General features: G+C 40.0%; 2 protein-coding genes across 2 annotated transcripts; one reads left to right on the top strand and one right to left on the bottom strand.

The window, feature by feature from the left end:
• The first annotated feature begins 21 nt into the window (after positions 1-21).
• Positions 22-11178, top strand: cse1l (CSE1 chromosome segregation 1-like (yeast)). Its single transcript, XM_062415231.1, has 25 exons — positions 22-73; positions 858-953; positions 1098-1240; positions 1379-1480; positions 1588-1733; positions 1860-1950; positions 2098-2205; positions 4659-4751; positions 4868-5035; positions 5127-5256; positions 5401-5466; positions 5993-6195; positions 6305-6389; positions 6603-6664; positions 6747-6883; positions 7464-7567; positions 7691-7788; positions 7893-8043; positions 8152-8360; positions 8527-8624; positions 8744-8829; positions 9008-9089; positions 9418-9564; positions 10088-10319; positions 10507-11178. Exons 2-25 carry the CDS (start codon positions 869-871, stop codon positions 10594-10596), a joined length of 2916 nt encoding a protein of 971 aa, XP_062271215.1. The 5' UTR covers positions 22-73; positions 858-868; the 3' UTR covers positions 10597-11178.
• Positions 11179-11446: 268 nt separating this feature from the next.
• On the bottom strand, positions 11447-14179 carry LOC133977783 (retinol dehydrogenase 10-B-like). The gene is made up of 5 exons (XM_062416060.1): positions 13730-14179; positions 12138-12236; positions 11911-12056; positions 11693-11824; positions 11447-11567 (listed from the first exon to the last, which is right to left on the bottom strand). Exons 1-5 carry the CDS (start codon positions 14177-14179, stop codon positions 11447-11449), a joined length of 948 nt encoding a protein of 315 aa, XP_062272044.1.
• Between the last annotated feature and the right edge of the window lie 1472 nt (positions 14180-15651).

The raw sequence follows: 15651 nt of genomic DNA, 5'->3' as shown, positions 1-15651 counted from the left end.
CAGACGTTTGAAAGCTGGCAGTGTGCGGTCCGAAGTGTGACTCCCCATCCTCTGACTGAAATTCACTGTCAAGGTAAGATGTCTCATTGCTTTGGCTATTTTACCAGTTATGAGAGAGCCATACTTGTAAATTGGATCATCGTCTAATATCTTTGATGCGTTGTGGTCAGAAATTTGCTAACTTTATTGTTAGCGTGAAACATATTAGCAAGCTAGCGCTAACATGAGCAGGCTTCCCGGAGCCGATGGATCAGTCTATTCACTGGAAATGGGATATTGCCATCTCAATGCCGCTTTTAGACTGTATTTTCCATGATGTTTTTAGCGTCGGGACAATGTAGCAGTACTTAACTTCTCCAAAATACAACTTTATATAAGTTCCGGGCGGTGAGATATCTGACCACCATGTGCTTATATTTGAACTTCCAGAAGTCAATATTTAGCCGGCTAGCTTAGACTAAAACCGACCCGAGTCGAGATTGAGGCAGTGTAGCTAGGTTAGCTGCTAGTAAGCTAGCGTCAAGTACAGATTGGATGCATTAAATGACTCAAACTTCTATAGGACCTGTGGACTACATATACCGAAAGTGTGATTTGTACATGCTTGTTAGACATTTATGGTTTTAAAGACGCCCTAAACACTTAAACTTGGCACACGTTAGGTAACTTTTATTAGCTGTTAGTGCGATCTCCCACAAGCAAAATATACGTTTTTAATAGTGCTTTGCTAAATTTTGTAGACAGCATTACTCAGCATTTAGACGTGCATTCACATGTAACTTAGTGAATTAGCCTCTTGAAGAAAGTCATCCGTGTTCCTCCTTTCATTGATTCAGTCACTGGTTTCTCACCCTCAGTGGCTACGAGCATGGAGCTGAATGATGCCAACCTACAAACCCTCACAGAGTTCCTCAGGAAAACACTGGACCCAGATCCAGCTGTCCGACGTCCAGGTAATACAACATGATGATAACATGAACTTGCACATATTAGACTGTTCTTGTTCTCATTTACCTATTTATTTAAAGTGAATGCATGATTTTGTCATCTTTGCTTTACAACATTTGTTTTCTGTTTAATCTTTTTTTCTTTCTTAGCTGAGAAGTTTCTTGAGTCGGTTGAGGGAAGTCAGAACTACCCCTTATTACTTCTCACTTTGCTGGAGAAGTCCCAAGACACCGTGATTCGTGTCTGTGCTGCTGTTACATTCAAAAATTACATCAAAAGAAACTGGCGCATTGTGAGTCTCAATAATTAATATCATCCATCAGACCGTAAGGATTAGGTTGTATTATACAGTCAGTTAATAAAGGGACAAATATGCATTTTATAATGAAATGTGAACAGAGCCGTTGTTCCCTTCTTTCCCCCCCCAAAGGTTGAAGATGAACCAAACAAAATTTCTGATACGGACCGAACAGCAATCAAAGCAAACATCATAAATCTGATGCTAAGTAGCCCAGAACAGATTCAAAAACAGGTACATCATCACATGTCACAGTGTGTCAAGGGGTCTTATTTATTCTGATTTTCAAGTGTGAACTAAGATTGTCAACCAAGCCACTGTTTGTACGTCTGTTTCCACAGTTAAGTGATGCTATCAGCATTATAGGAAGGGAGGACTTCCCTCAAAAGTGGCCTGACCTTCTCACAGAGATGGTGACCCGCTTCAGAAGTGGAGACTTCCACATCATCAATGGAGTGCTTCGTACTGCACATTCCCTCTTCAAGAGGTAACCCTAACTTGTGGTGGCTAATCTGTTGTATCTATAAATAAAATTCATTAACGTAAAACAAAGTTTAAAGGCTTTTCTCCCCCTTGCCCCCACCCACCCCTTCTGCTTTTTTTTTCTGCCAAGGTACCGCCATGAGTTCAAGTCAAATGAGCTTTGGACAGAGATCAAACTAGTTCTGGACACATTTGCCCTACCTCTGACAGAGCTTTTCAAGGTGTGTAATGATTTACAGCTACCACAGCATTACAAGTACATTAGTTGGTATATAATATCTAACAAATATTGAGATGTTTGAGAAAGACACAATGACATTGTAATGTGACTAAGCATTTATAGCTCGCTTCTGTCTTCTTTGTTGCAGGCAACTATTGAGTTGTGTCAGACTCATGCTACAGATATTAATGCCTTGAAGGTGCTCTTCTCCTCCCTCACCCTGATCTCCAAGCTTTTCTACAGTCTTAACTTTCAGGTCAGTTCAGTTTGGTTTATTCTTAAATAATTTGCTGTTTTGGAGTGTTGCAGAGTCTGTAAGTTTTTTTTCTAAGATCTGTACCAAACAAAGATGTTTTCTTAAGTCTGTAGAATATGATGTGTAAGACAAGATATCTCTGCAGCATGACAATACTTCATTTAAAATGGTATTTTGACACCTATTTTACCTTTTTTAAAAATATAATGCTCCCTGCATTTTGAAAGTTGATTGAGTTCATATTGCGATTCAACTAAAGTTTTGCTTAATTTTTCAGCCCCAATAAAAAGTAGTTGTTATTTTCTTGGTTCTTGACACTTGATAAAGTTACAGGTCTGATTCTGTTTAAAAGAACGTAATGTTGTACATAGTTGTACCAGCGTTCAGCCATCTTTGTACTCAAGCACTGATAGCCCTAATAAGTTGGTTTGTATCCATTCAGTAGATATGTTGACTGATTGTGTTCAGCTTTGTAACATCTGTTGTAGAAGGCTTGTTTTCAGTGAGCTATGGGTTTTGTTCGGTCCTCAGCACTTGTTTGATGGTCTGGTAGAGCTTGATTGAAGCTGTTCTGTATAGTTTCTGTTATTTACAGTATTTCTTGCTGTCAACAGCTGAACATAGATAGAACCGTTTTTTAGTGTAAGCATTGTTTTGTTTTTAAAGCTCTCGTTGTGAAAGTTAATGTCAAGTCCCTAAAAACTGCTTAAAACTTTAAAGATTGATGCAGTGAGCATCCTTTATAGTTAGTCTATATAGTTTATATGTAGTTATTTTCATGTGGCCAATCTAAGTCCTGTTGAGCCAATCAATCATTTCGGCATCAAAAATAGTAACAATCTAACATCACACAGTCTTACATTTTGAGGACATGGCTAGTAATATGAGAAATAAGGATTCGCTTATTTAAATATGGTTTGGTCTTTAGTCACCACTCAGTCTAGCTCTTTCTTTTCTTTTTCTTGTAATTTTGTGATGGGTTCTCTGCTGCCTGCTCTCACAAAGGTAACAGCATTAAAGAAGTAAACAAAACAGTACAGATGATGCTAAGCACAGTTAGCCACAGGGCTCCAGAGAAGACATAAACTCCCTTTGTTGTTTTTGATAGTTGCCAGAATCTGGATCATAATGTTGTTAGTGCAGAGCTGCAATGGCCAACATGAAAGAGAGGAGCAGGCTTTTAATTTAATTTACAGTTTAGCTGGTGTTTACAGATCGTTAAATCTGTTAAAGTGGTTAAAAGGTAGATTATACTGTAACATGTATGTGTCTTAATGTGGAGAATTAACTACAGCTGACTCTGGATGTGAGAATGACTAGACCCACTTAATTGTTACATTTCTGTCAAAATTAACAATTACAAGCAAATTGTAATTCAATTTTAATTTTAAATGCTTTTTAAACAATACTTATATGTAGTGATGAAACTATTATTATTAACTATAAAGTGTAATAGTCGGACACATAATGCATTTGACTTTGTTTACTTTATGTGAGGGCGCTCTCACACTAGGCAATCGTACCGTGCCCAAGCACGTTTGCCCCCTAAAGTCCGGATTATTTGGCTAGTGTGAGTGCAAGTGTACGGTGCTTGAGTACGGTACACTTCCCTGGCCCAGTACGGTTGGAAGAGGTGTGCTTGAGCACGATACACTTGGTCACACATGCGCACACAACGCGCGAAACGTGGTGAAGAAGTATGAACCATGCAACCATCCCTCCACAACAACAATAGCAATGGCAGCATCGAAGGGCTCACGTTGGTCAGATGTAGAGGTGGAGTGTTTGATTGAGATTTGGGCAGAGGATGGCATCCAGCAACAACTGGACAACACAGTCATTAAAGTTTGAGTCATGTTTTCTGGTTCATTCTCCATCGCGCTGCTGCAAGCGAGTAAAAACAACAGTAACTTAATGATGACGTTGCGCCATGCGTATGTCGTATATCAACGTGATGACGTATGTGTCGGAGGCAACCGTGCTTGAGTACACTTGGGTTTGGGGTAATGTGAGTGCGGGCCAGGGGGGGGAACAGGGGAGGTGGACATTCATGCTTCAGCACGGTACGGAACAACTGGCCCTAGTGTGAGTGCGCCCTGATTCTATATATGATTGTTATGTGGACATACAAATGTATCCAGAAAAATACCCCTATTGATACTATCAAGTTGATTTGAAATGTGCATTCATTCTGCTTTGGAAAGGGTATTAAATGTATCTGCCAAGGTCTTTACAAAGGTTCTAAAACAACATTCAATTTGATTTATTTATTTTTAAACCATGTAATGATTACAAGCAAATGATGCACTAGCATCATTTAAAAATATAAATGTTGAACTTTGCTCCATGTAGAGATAGTCAGCTTCTCTTTATTAAGTGATAACATTGTATTTTTTATAACAATAAGTGATGTGAAATGTCTGCTTAAAACTGTCCTCTGCATTATTATACAGGACCTTCCAGAGTTCTTTGAAGACAACATGGAAACCTGGATGACCAATTTTCACCTCCTACTGACTTTGGATAATAAACTTTTACAAACAGATGTAATTATCTTCTTTTTTCACTCATGCAAACATTTCCAGCACTGCTGTATTATAAAGTCGTCTTTTAAACTTGTTTTCTTTAACTTATTTGTTTGTCTGTTATGACGACTCCCTAGGATGAGGAGGAGGCTGGTCTCTTGGAGCTGCTGAAGTCTCAGATCTGTGACAATGCTGCCCTTTACGCTCAGAAGTATGACGAGGAATTCCAGCCGTATCTGCCTCGTTTCGTCACTGCTATCTGGAACCTGTTAGTTTCTACAGGCCAAGAAGTCAAATATGACCTGGTGAGCGTACTGATTCCTGACTGAGTTTCTGTGCTCTTTTCAAAGTTCATGTTCCTGGTGCTAACAATGCATTACCTCAACTTTGTTGCAGCTTGTAAGCAACGCTATTCAGTTCTTGGCATCAGTCTGTGAAAGGCCACACTACAAGCATCTATTTGAGGACCAGAATACACTCACTAGCATTTGTGAGAAGGTCATTGTGCCCAACATGGAGTTCAGAAGTAAGTAAATATTTTGTTCTGAGTCATCGGATTGCACCTGTAAATGTTATCAGTGGCAGCCTGATTCAGTCCTTTGCCTGCTTTGATACAAGTGTGTGCTTATAATGTGTGATACTGACCAGATTGCCATTAATCCCTGATTAGGTGCAGACGAAGAGGCTTTTGAAGATAACTCTGAGGAATACATCCGGAGGGACCTTGAAGGATCTGGTAAAACATGATAAACTATCTACTTCCTTTTTACATTGTGAATTTCACTGTTATGTGGAATACTATTCAGGCGTCTTTCATAAGATAATGCGTAGTTGGTAGCTTATGTAGTATGTATAAATGAAGCATTTCACAGGAAGGTTTTCACATACAGCCTTTTCAAATAATGGACAGTTACAAAACTATGCTTATTATTATTATTATTATTATTATTATTATAATAACCATGTCAAACAAAGTGCAGAGTATGTACATCCAAAAAAACTTAACGTGCTAGAACGTTTGCTTTTCACAACGAAGGCAAAAGCAAACAAAAGATCCACACACTGTACTCGTAGCTCCCAGCAATTTTTATTGAGCAATGTATCAGTCTACTAGAGATCTTCACCAGTCAGTCAAATCACCATCACAAAGCAGGACAAATAATACGTAGGCACAAACACATTCATTCATGTGATAACTATGTTTGTGCAGATCTTTGTTTGATTTTTGCCTTTATTATAACCATGTCCCCATTATTTTACAGACATCGACACTCGGCGTAGAGCGGCATGCGACTTGGTGAGGGGCCTCTGTAAATTTTTCGAGGGTCCAGTCACAGCAATCTTCTCTGGTTATGTCAACTCGATGTTGTCGGAATACGCCAAGAACCCTGGAGCGAACTGGAAACACAAAGATGCCGCCATCTACTTGGTCACATCACTGGCTTCAAAAGCACAGACGCAGAAGGTATCATTGACATTGATGCAGCTGTTAATACAGTGGACCTTTATAAACTGTTTGTCATTTTTGGTATGATTGGCTTGTTCCTTATTTTTGTCTTTTTCTTCCCCACCAGCATGGAATCACACAAGCCAACGAGTTGGTGAATCTGAACGAATTCTTTGTGAACCACATTCTTACAGACTTAAAATCCCAAAATGGTAAGAATTATTTTAAAGGCCTCACTATGCTGTACAGCTGCAACATGTCTCTTGTTATAACAGCTGGGCAGTGGTTGGCTTTGACTTTGTATTCATTTTTGATTAGTGGCTGATCAGTTAATGAAAAATGTGGAAACGGAAACAGCAAACTGATTACATTTGAATGTCCAAATTTGAGTCTATACAGTAACAAGCATTAATCGATTATTGCAGTCAACGAGTTCCCAGTGCTGAAGGCAGACGCCATCAAGTATGTCATGATCTTCAGAAGCCAGGTATGAACGCTTTTCCGCACAACTTAAATTTCAAAAGCTCACATGAATATGTGACTGAAGCCTATTTGTCCTTTTCTTCCAGCTTCCTAAGGAGCAGCTGCTGCAGGCTATTCCTCTTCTGATCACTCACCTGCAGGCAGAGAGCACTGTGGAGCACACCTATGCTGCCCATGCCTTGGAGAGGCTGTTTACTATGAGAGGCCCCAACAACACAACACTGTGAGTGTCAAACCATAAAGTGAAAAATGATGATCTTCAAATAAAAATCTAAATAGTTTTTTTTCTTCCAGTATTGCTTTCACCCTTGACTGCATACAAAAATTGTACAGTGCATTATTGGAATATTGAAATGAGTTGGGGTTTATTCTCTTTTAATCTATAAATTCAGTTACTTCTCCCTATTCAGTTTATAATTGTTCATTGAGGGCAATTTTGACTGGTGCCTGAAATCAGCTTCGTGAAGTTTTAAATGGGTCTGGAATGACAAACAATATTTGCACTTTTTAGCAATACAGATGCATTTTAATGGTTGAACTTGACAAGCTTTACATCCAACCCACATTAGGTGAAATACTATATTTACTAATATGTGTAATTATCCTTAGTCTTGTGAGGATTGCCTATGTCTTTACTTTTCTCTGCAATAATGCCCTATTTGTTTCCCAAAAGACTGCTGGACTGAAACAATATAGCAAAGTTCAAAGTCTGCTTACATTTCTGCATCTTGCGGTCAAGGTACTTGTCTATTATTTTAGCACATCATCCTCTCCCGTTTGTGTGGGGTTTTTTTTTTTTTTAGTATCGTCCCAGCAGAGATGGCAGCTTTCACTGAACAGCTGCTCAACCATTTGTTCAAGGCTCTGGCTCTTCCTGGTTCATCAGAAAATGAATACATCATGAAAGGTGAGCCTGACTTTCCTCTGTCCTCTGAATGCTCCCCACTCGGAGTCAGACCAACTCCAAAGTTATTTTTAGCCTCATCATGTTTTGTTTCCTTTCTTTTCTCTCTTTTCTTCATTTTTAAAGCCATCATGCGCAGCTTCTCCTTGCTGCAGGAGGCCATTGTTCCCTACATTCCCACTCTGATTGGTCAGCTCACTCATAAGCTCCTCTTAGTCAGCAAGGTAACCAACACTTTAATACTATTAATGGATACAGATAGATAAACAAAGATTGTTTGTTCAGAGAATACTCGTGTCAACCATTTTTGTCTGTCACTTACTTTCAGAATCCCAGCAAGCCACACTTCAACCACTACCTGTTTGAGTCCTTGTGCCTGTCGGTCCGGATCACCTGCAAAGCCAACCCCACCACTGTCAGCAGCTTCGAGGAAGCTCTCTTCCCTGTTTTCACAGAGATCCTTCAGAACGATGTCCAGGGTGTGCATTTAAAATCAATTTGTCTTTGTGTAGATGACGTGCTGATAAACATTGCTGGCATCTGATAAGAGGCAACCTCACTCATCCTCCATTTGTCTTGTGTTACAGAGTTTCTTCCGTACGTGTTCCAGGTGATGTCTCTCCTCCTAGAAATCCACTCCAACTCTATTCCTGCTTCCTACATGGCTTTATTCCCTCACCTGCTGCAGCCCGTGCTTTGGGAAAGGACAGGGAACATCCCTCCTCTGGTGCGCCTGCTTCAGGCTTACCTGGAGAAAGGAGGTGCCACTATTGCCAGCTCTGCTGCTGATAAAATCGTAAGTGGTAACAGTGTTGTGTACAGTAGAGAAAACATTAATGTTTTAAATGTCTGCAGTTAAATTGTTTTGTTTTTTTCTTAATGTTTATGGATTACATATTTTATCCCATGTGTGAAATGTATATTGACATTCAGGTCTTGTTTTGCTCATCTTTCCTCCTCAGCCGGGCTTGCTTGGAGTTTTCCAAAAACTCATTGCCTCAAAGGCCAATGACCACCAAGGCTTTTACCTGCTCAACAGCATTATAGAGCACATGCCCCCGTAAGTTTGACTATAATTATTCTACTCAGTGGCCTATCTATAAATTGTCGTACCTGGTGAAATTGATTGGTCGAGGTCATGACATGTTTTGTTGACTTACTTTGCTTTTCTTTTGTCAGAGAATCAATCACTCAGTACAGGAAACAGATCTTTGTTTTGCTCTTCCAGAGGCTACAAGGCTCCAAAACCACCAAGTTCATCAAGAGTTAGTAGTCATTTCACTTCCTACATTCATATTTTATTATCTCTTCATCTTTCGACTGCCGTCAACGACTGAACTCACACCTGTTCACTTCAAAGAATTGACAGTGTACATCAGTTGGGGTGGGAGCAAAGTACACAAGTAACTTCTAGTGACTTCTTGTTTTTTGTTCTTCTCACAGGTTTCTTGGTGTTTATCAACTTGTATAGTGTCAAATATGGCGCTATTGCACTTCAGGAGATTTTTGACAGCATCCAGCCAAAGTAAGTGCAGTTTGAATACAAAGGAATGATGGCTTACTATTTAAACATTTCTTGCTAAATACCAGAGTCACAATTTTTTTTCAAATGGGTCACGATTTTGAAAAATACTCTTCCTGAAACCTTTGATGTGATTATCAATCACTCGCCCCCTGTAGTCTTTAAAGGTGGCTCTGAAAATGAGCAACACATACATTTAAATACAGTCTGCAACCACTACACTTGTGTTCCTAATCCCAGAGCCTTTACAGGTTAACAGTGTGTCCTAGGTTTAATTTCATTGCAGACAAGTGGAAAAGTTAATTAATCTTGTTAACTTTTTGTATTGCAGAATGTTTGGTATGGTGTTGGAGAAAATAGTTATTCCAGAGGTTCAGAAGGTGTCTGGAGGAGTTGAAAAGAAGATCTGTGCTGTTGGCATTACTAAAGTCCTCACTGAATGTCCTGCGATGATGGACACAGAGTACACTAAACTCTGGTAAGAAATCGCTATTGCATTTCTTTTCTTCATGCACTTAGTTTAAGCCCTGACACATCCATAGTGCACATGTTTTCACTTAAGTTGTCTGCTGGGAGGTTCACACTGTGTTTAACACCCTTCTATTGGTGACATCATGCATCAGTCCAACCAATTTCTGCCTGACTCTATAGGCCTAATGAGCTGGAGTGATTGTATAGAGCCCTCAGTATCTGATAAATAGCAAATATCTGATCTGATATCCTGACTTCTTTTTCATTTTCCAACTTGTAGTCTCCAACCCCAACCGCCTCACGGTGGTAGGTCACTCCTAAATAAAGTAAAAGCAGCAGAAGCTGGTTTCACCTGTTTGTGAAGTTTTGAGCAGTACAACTTTAAAAATGACACATTTCTGTAGATTTGAGGTCTTGATTATCATACTGAAACTAGCACTTTATTGAGCATGGCTTTACAGTGTATTACAAATCCCAATTTTTTTTATTCTGGACAAACCACTGATTTGGGGTTTAATGTGTTTGTTCAGGACCCCACTGCTCCAGGCCCTCATCGGTCTGTTTGAGTTGCCAGAAGATGACAGTATCCCAGATGATGAGCACTTCATTGATATTGAAGACACACCAGGCTATCAGACAGCATTCTCACAGCTGGCCTTTGCTGGGAAAAAGGAGCATGACCCGATCGGAGATGCTGTTGGCAATCCCAAAATCTTGCTGGCCCAGTCGCTCCACAAGCTTTCCACGGCCTGCCCAGGAAGGGTATGTCTAGAAATGCAGGAAATATTTAGTGTGTGATGCCAAAACTAATGTGTGGTGATTTTTATGTCATAACATGGTTTAGTTGTGTTTTGGAATAGAAGAACTATAAAGATTTATGCTGAAAGAACGTGTGCTCTATTATAAAAAGCAAATAAGTGATTCTCGCTTATCATCTTTTTCGGCGCAGGTTCCCTCAATGCTGAGCACCAGTCTGAATGCAGAGGCCCTCCAGTACCTGCAGGGTTACTTACAAGCAGCCACCGTGCAGCTGGTTTGAAAATGACGTGATGCTGTTTGCTTAGTAAGGAGACCACAATACACTGCAGGAGTAGCCACAGTGGCTCCAGGTCACACACAGACCTGCTTCAACTGAACTTAAGTCTGTACAGATTTGGTTTTGACTTTACAGTTATATGATGGATTTACCGGAGAAATTATGATTCTTCTTGAATTTAGGGTGTGTTCTCTGATGGTTCTGAAGTTTTTTTTTTAAAAATAAGATTTTAATGATGACCAAAAAGTGAACATAACTGAATCAGTTTGGGCTCTTTGTTTGCTGTGTGTCAAAGGCTAACAAGGATTTGGATATCAACTTCTGATGCAATTATCAGTTTATTTCAACAGCAGCAGCAGCACAGGTAAACATTTTAGCAACATTGTGGATCGCTAAACATCTGGATCAAATGGGAGGGATTTTCTTTTGCGCCTTTTTCTATGTTTGAATTTCTTTTTACGGTTGAGGAAGACTGTTTGGTGGCTCAAACATAATGCTTAACATTTTTTTTGTTGCATGTTTGTTAATGTCTAGTCTTTGTTTCTGCACTGTTTGTTAATGTGAATAAAAAGAGGCACTTGTATAGATCGGTTATTATTGCGCTCTCATCACTTTTTCTTTCGACAGTATTTTGACTAATTTGTATACGTTTGTTCTCCTCCAGTATAGAGGTTAATCAGTTATTGTTGTTCTTTAAGAAAGTTCCTTTTCATTGAACAATCCCTGGCCCCTCAGATCCAGTCATACTTCCAGTAAAACTGGAAATGACCTTCAGATAACACATTTTTATGAGACTTTGGTGTCTGCATTAGTCCATTATTTAACAAGGTTGTAAGACAGACTGACAGGGGTCTTAGGAGGATTTGACATGGCCGTTGGATGACTTTTGTTCAATATTCTTGATGAACGGTAGCATGCATTTGTCTCCTCCCATGAAGCGATATGTTGCAACATTTGCTTCCCAAGGTAGCAATCTGGAGAAAAAAGGGAAGAAAACAAAATAATTCCCAATACATTTCTCATCTGTAACGGCATTCCTACTCTAGGCTTAAAAACTGATCATATTTGATAAATGACCTGTCACCTGATCAATACTTACGCTCGTGTCAGAAAGGGGATGTACATCAGACGAGGAATGCAGATCATTTGCTGCTCTGCTAAAATGGCTTTCATGGACTGCTGCACAGTGTATAGAGGGTCCAGAGGTGGAATTATACTCCGAAGCTCCTTCCTGATAGATGGCAAACAGTGGAGAATATAGCATTCAGTATTTTTAGTGTCACTAAAAAAAATAAATGATCAGTAAGTGAATCTCACCTTATTTCACAGCCTGCAAACATCCCTGTGTCGACAATATAAGGGCAAACTAAAGTAGTTTTGATGCCATCCAGGCCTTCTGCGAGCAGCTCGTGAGTCAGTGACTCGTTGAAACCAACAGCCCCAAATTTACTGGCACAGTAATCCTGGAGGAGAAGATACAACACTGAGCAGCATTTAAGAGCTGTTGTTTGTTGTTAAGAAAAGTCAATAATCACACATCTTACTTCTACACATGCAGTGCTGAATAGTCCGAGAGCACTGGCGATGGTTACAATGTGGCCGTGGTTCTTGGCTTTCATCTGTGGCAGGAAGGCCTTCGTCATCTGTTGGTTTTAGAAAGATGTTACAATAATTTCACAGAAAAAGTGAAAGTTGCCTGATTAATCTGACAGCCTGAGATATCTCTTTTACTACACAGTACCCTACAGAATTTTTACAGAAAATGTTCTTATTACAAATGATTCAGTGGGACTTCTGTATTGTAATAGCATTTATGAGATGTAAGTCAGGTGAGGTCACAAATGCTCAAGCATCTAAATATGGTGAAGTGTTCTAGCATAGTGACAAAGCAGCCACCCATTTAGCAGTTTGTTAAATCTGCTTTGCCTCCGGTTCACTTTATGTTCAAATTACATTAAAGCAATAAACACCATTTTAGCACATCAACTGAAATAAGTGCCTTGTCTAAAGATGTTGTCACATGGCCTCTTGACTCCACAGAGCTTTAACACCAAATGCAGCAGACTCCCTCGTGAAGCCCATGTCATATTGTCAGTTTACAGTAAATGTGTGTAAATGGTGAATATTCTCAAACAAAACTATATTTTAATTACTACAGATCAATTCACAGCACTTTGAACCTGAACCTGTGGCTCCATTGGAAAGATGAGAGCCCCAGTCAACCATAGTCCCCCCAAAACTGTGGTTTAACTGTTAATTTGATTAATTGTTAATGTTATTTGGCAGTATGGGAGTAAAGACTGACATAAGGGCCTTACTGTGAGGAGGAGACCAATGAATTTATTATTTAAACTTTAAAATCTTTTTGTCTTTTATATATAATGTTTATATGTTCACAGTGGAAATTACAAATACAGTATACTAACCTGCTGCTGTGCTAATATGGTACATATTCTTTAAATGTGGGGCCATGTAATATTCTAGCACAGAAATGCCCAGATAGTGGGGACAGCTAGGGTTAAAAGGGACCCAAAAGCTAATTTTCCCCATTTATCCACATTTTCACAGGGTCTTGGACAGCTTTCCCTCTTTTGCCAGATAAGGCCCATTAGAGTGTGGAAAGTGCTTAGGCAAAAATAAAAGAGAACGCCCATCTAATGTATGTCAGTCACTGATGTCGAGATATTCGGTGCTTATGAGCTTACCCATTCATTGTTAGAACATGGGACTGAGGCTTTATAAGAGGATCAACAGCAGAATCACATGCTTTCTTATGTGGTGGGCTCCTTTTATTCTGGAGATGACGGGATAAGGTTGTCTCCCCCTTTAACCTCAAATTAACTTTAACAAGCTCTGGAACAACTCCATACTGTGAGTGATGTACCGACTGGGCTGCCACAAGCTGCTCTGATCCCTTCACACATCAGCGCGCAAACACCCACCAGAGGAGGGTGGTGTGTGTGTGTGTATATATGTGAGTGGGGGGTGAGTGGAGGGAGGAGGAGGGAACACAGTGAATAGATGTTATGTAATTCATGTCAGGCTGGTAGATGCTGTTAGCTCTGGTTCTAAGCAAAGGTGGACTTTTACTATTTCAAGTGTTTGTGCGTAAAAGGTACGTGAGTCAAAGTCTTACCCAGAACAGCGCGTGACAGTTCACGAGCAGAGTCCTCTCCAAAAGCTCATCAGGACAGTCCAGCAGCCTCCGTCCGGCCACCACGCCTGCATTGTTGACCACTATAGAGACATCCCCGACCTCCGCTCTCACCCTGTCCGCCGTCTCATAGATGCTCTGGCGGCGGGACAGGTCCATAGTGTACGTGTGCACCTGGACACCGTGTTCCCGCGCCAGCTTAGCGGTCTGCTCGTTGGCAGCCTGGTTGCAGTCCCACAGAACCAGGGGCGCCCCTTCTTTGGCAAACTCCAGTGCGAACAGCCGACCCAGCGCGCCCCCGGCCCCTGTGATTAAACAGAGCTCCCCATCGATGCTCTTCAACCTTGGCCGGAGGAAAGTCTGGATGACGGCTGCCACAATGGAGTAGGTCAGGTCGATCAGCATCAGCAGCAGGTCCACTATAAAAATCATGATGCTCCTTATCTGTTGCTCCCCCGTGATGTTAGTCACACAAGCAGACCGGCAAGCTTCAGTTTGTTTCTCTGACGTGGGATTGGATGGCCATTTTATATAACATGTGTCGGATTAGGGCACGGACTGATGGTGGCCACCAATAGAAGGGCTTTTTGTCTGATGAGTGACCCGTGCACATTCATAACTCCTTCATAAACAGCAGCTGAGTATGAGGCAGGGATTAAGAAAACACTCAGGTCTGTATGTGTTAAAAACAACATGTAACACACTGGACAAATTGTTGAAGTCATTACACAGTACTATATTGTATTTAATATGAAGATGAACAAAACTATAGATGCAAATTGTAGATCTAATATACTGTTATTTCCCAGCATGTGTATGTGTTTGTTTTTCACCTGAGTTTAACAATTGAAGGCATGACCCAAACATTTAGATGCATACACTGCTCTAGTTCATTTCAAGGCTCAAAAATTATAGTTTGAGCAGTATTGTCAAAAGTATGCAATGCCTCCAGTTTTTTCTTCTGTTTTAGAACTGAGCTGTGACTCATCATGGCTAAAACAACATAATTTGAAACAGTAGGTTATGTAGTGAGCTCTGAGGCAAAACAAGACCAGCCTCTTATCATTGTGTTTCTGCAGACTTTCCAGAGTGCCCTTTTAAAAGGTCAAAACATAGCAAGGAGAAACCTCAACAAAAGAACAGAGGACTGGGCAGGTATCTGCAGTGTCAGTCAAAGGTTGACATTAGTTATTGTTGTTACTGGAATGGCTTTTTGTCCACACCCTAAAATGTGAAGGTGTCAGTCATACTGCAATAACAGTTTGTATTATGTTCTCAAACTCTTTCTTTCTGTTCGTCCTGTGCTGTAAACACTGAATCTGAAGAGCACATGTGGTTCTTGAGTGAAATTTAACTATTCTTATGCCCAGTCTGTAAACCACAGATATTGATCTTTTCTAAACTGTTTTTTAATGTAAACAAACATTTTAGTGTTTTTAAGTAAATATGGTGATGTAGTATGAAATGTAATCAGATTTTAATCAAAGTAATGCAGTGAGTCACAGCTTTTGGTCAGTCAGTTGAGAGGGTTAACTTCTTTTAATGTGTGGACCCAGCTCTTTTGTCCTTTTAAAATTGTCTTTAAAAGATCACAATTCATGTTTTTTAACTTTCACAATGCGCTATGTTTGACTTGTGTGTAAGATCTCTGCCTCTACCACAGTTGACCACTGTTAACTCCTTTTACACAAGTATGATAGCCTATTTTTAATATTTTTGTCCTCAACTAGTCACTTGTTACGTAGACTTTCCTTTCATCTGTTACAGAAAGTTATTCCTGATCCATGATGTGAGGCGGATTATCCAAACCAGAGTAAAATGTTAAGGTGATAAACTGCTTAGCACGTGTACACAAATCCATAATATGTACAATTTTTCATAAGCGTACATTTTGGAAAATTGCT

This window comes from Scomber scombrus, chromosome 3, assembly GCF_963691925.1.
Source record: "Scomber scombrus chromosome 3, fScoSco1.1, whole genome shotgun sequence".
In the NCBI taxonomy this organism is placed as follows: domain Eukaryota; kingdom Metazoa; phylum Chordata; class Actinopteri; order Scombriformes; family Scombridae; genus Scomber; species Scomber scombrus.
Note: the sequence above shows the minus strand (reverse complement) of the source record. Positions and strands in the feature narration are given on the sequence as shown.

Coding starts and splice junctions, on each gene's coding strand:
- cse1l (XM_062415231.1), top strand. CDS start 869: ATGGAGCTGAATGATGCCAACCTACAAACCCTCACAGAGTTCCTCAGG. Junction 954..1,097: donor TCCAGCTGTCCGACGTCCAG/GTAATACAACAT, acceptor TTTCTTTCTTAG/CTGAGAAGTTTCTTGAGTCG. Junction 9,090..9,417: donor TTTGACAGCATCCAGCCAAA/GTAAGTGCAGTT, acceptor TTTGTATTGCAG/AATGTTTGGTATGGTGTTGG.
- LOC133977783 (XM_062416060.1), bottom strand. CDS start 14,179: ATGATTTTTATAGTGGACCTGCTGCTGATGCTGATCGACCTGACCTAC. Junction 12,057..12,137: donor TCAGCACTGCATGTGTAGAA/GTAAGATGTGTG, acceptor CTTCTCCTCCAG/GATTACTGTGCCAGTAAATT. Junction 11,568..11,692: donor ATCCCCTTTCTGACACGAGC/GTAAGTATTGAT, acceptor TTTTTTCTCCAG/ATTGCTACCTTGGGAAGCAA.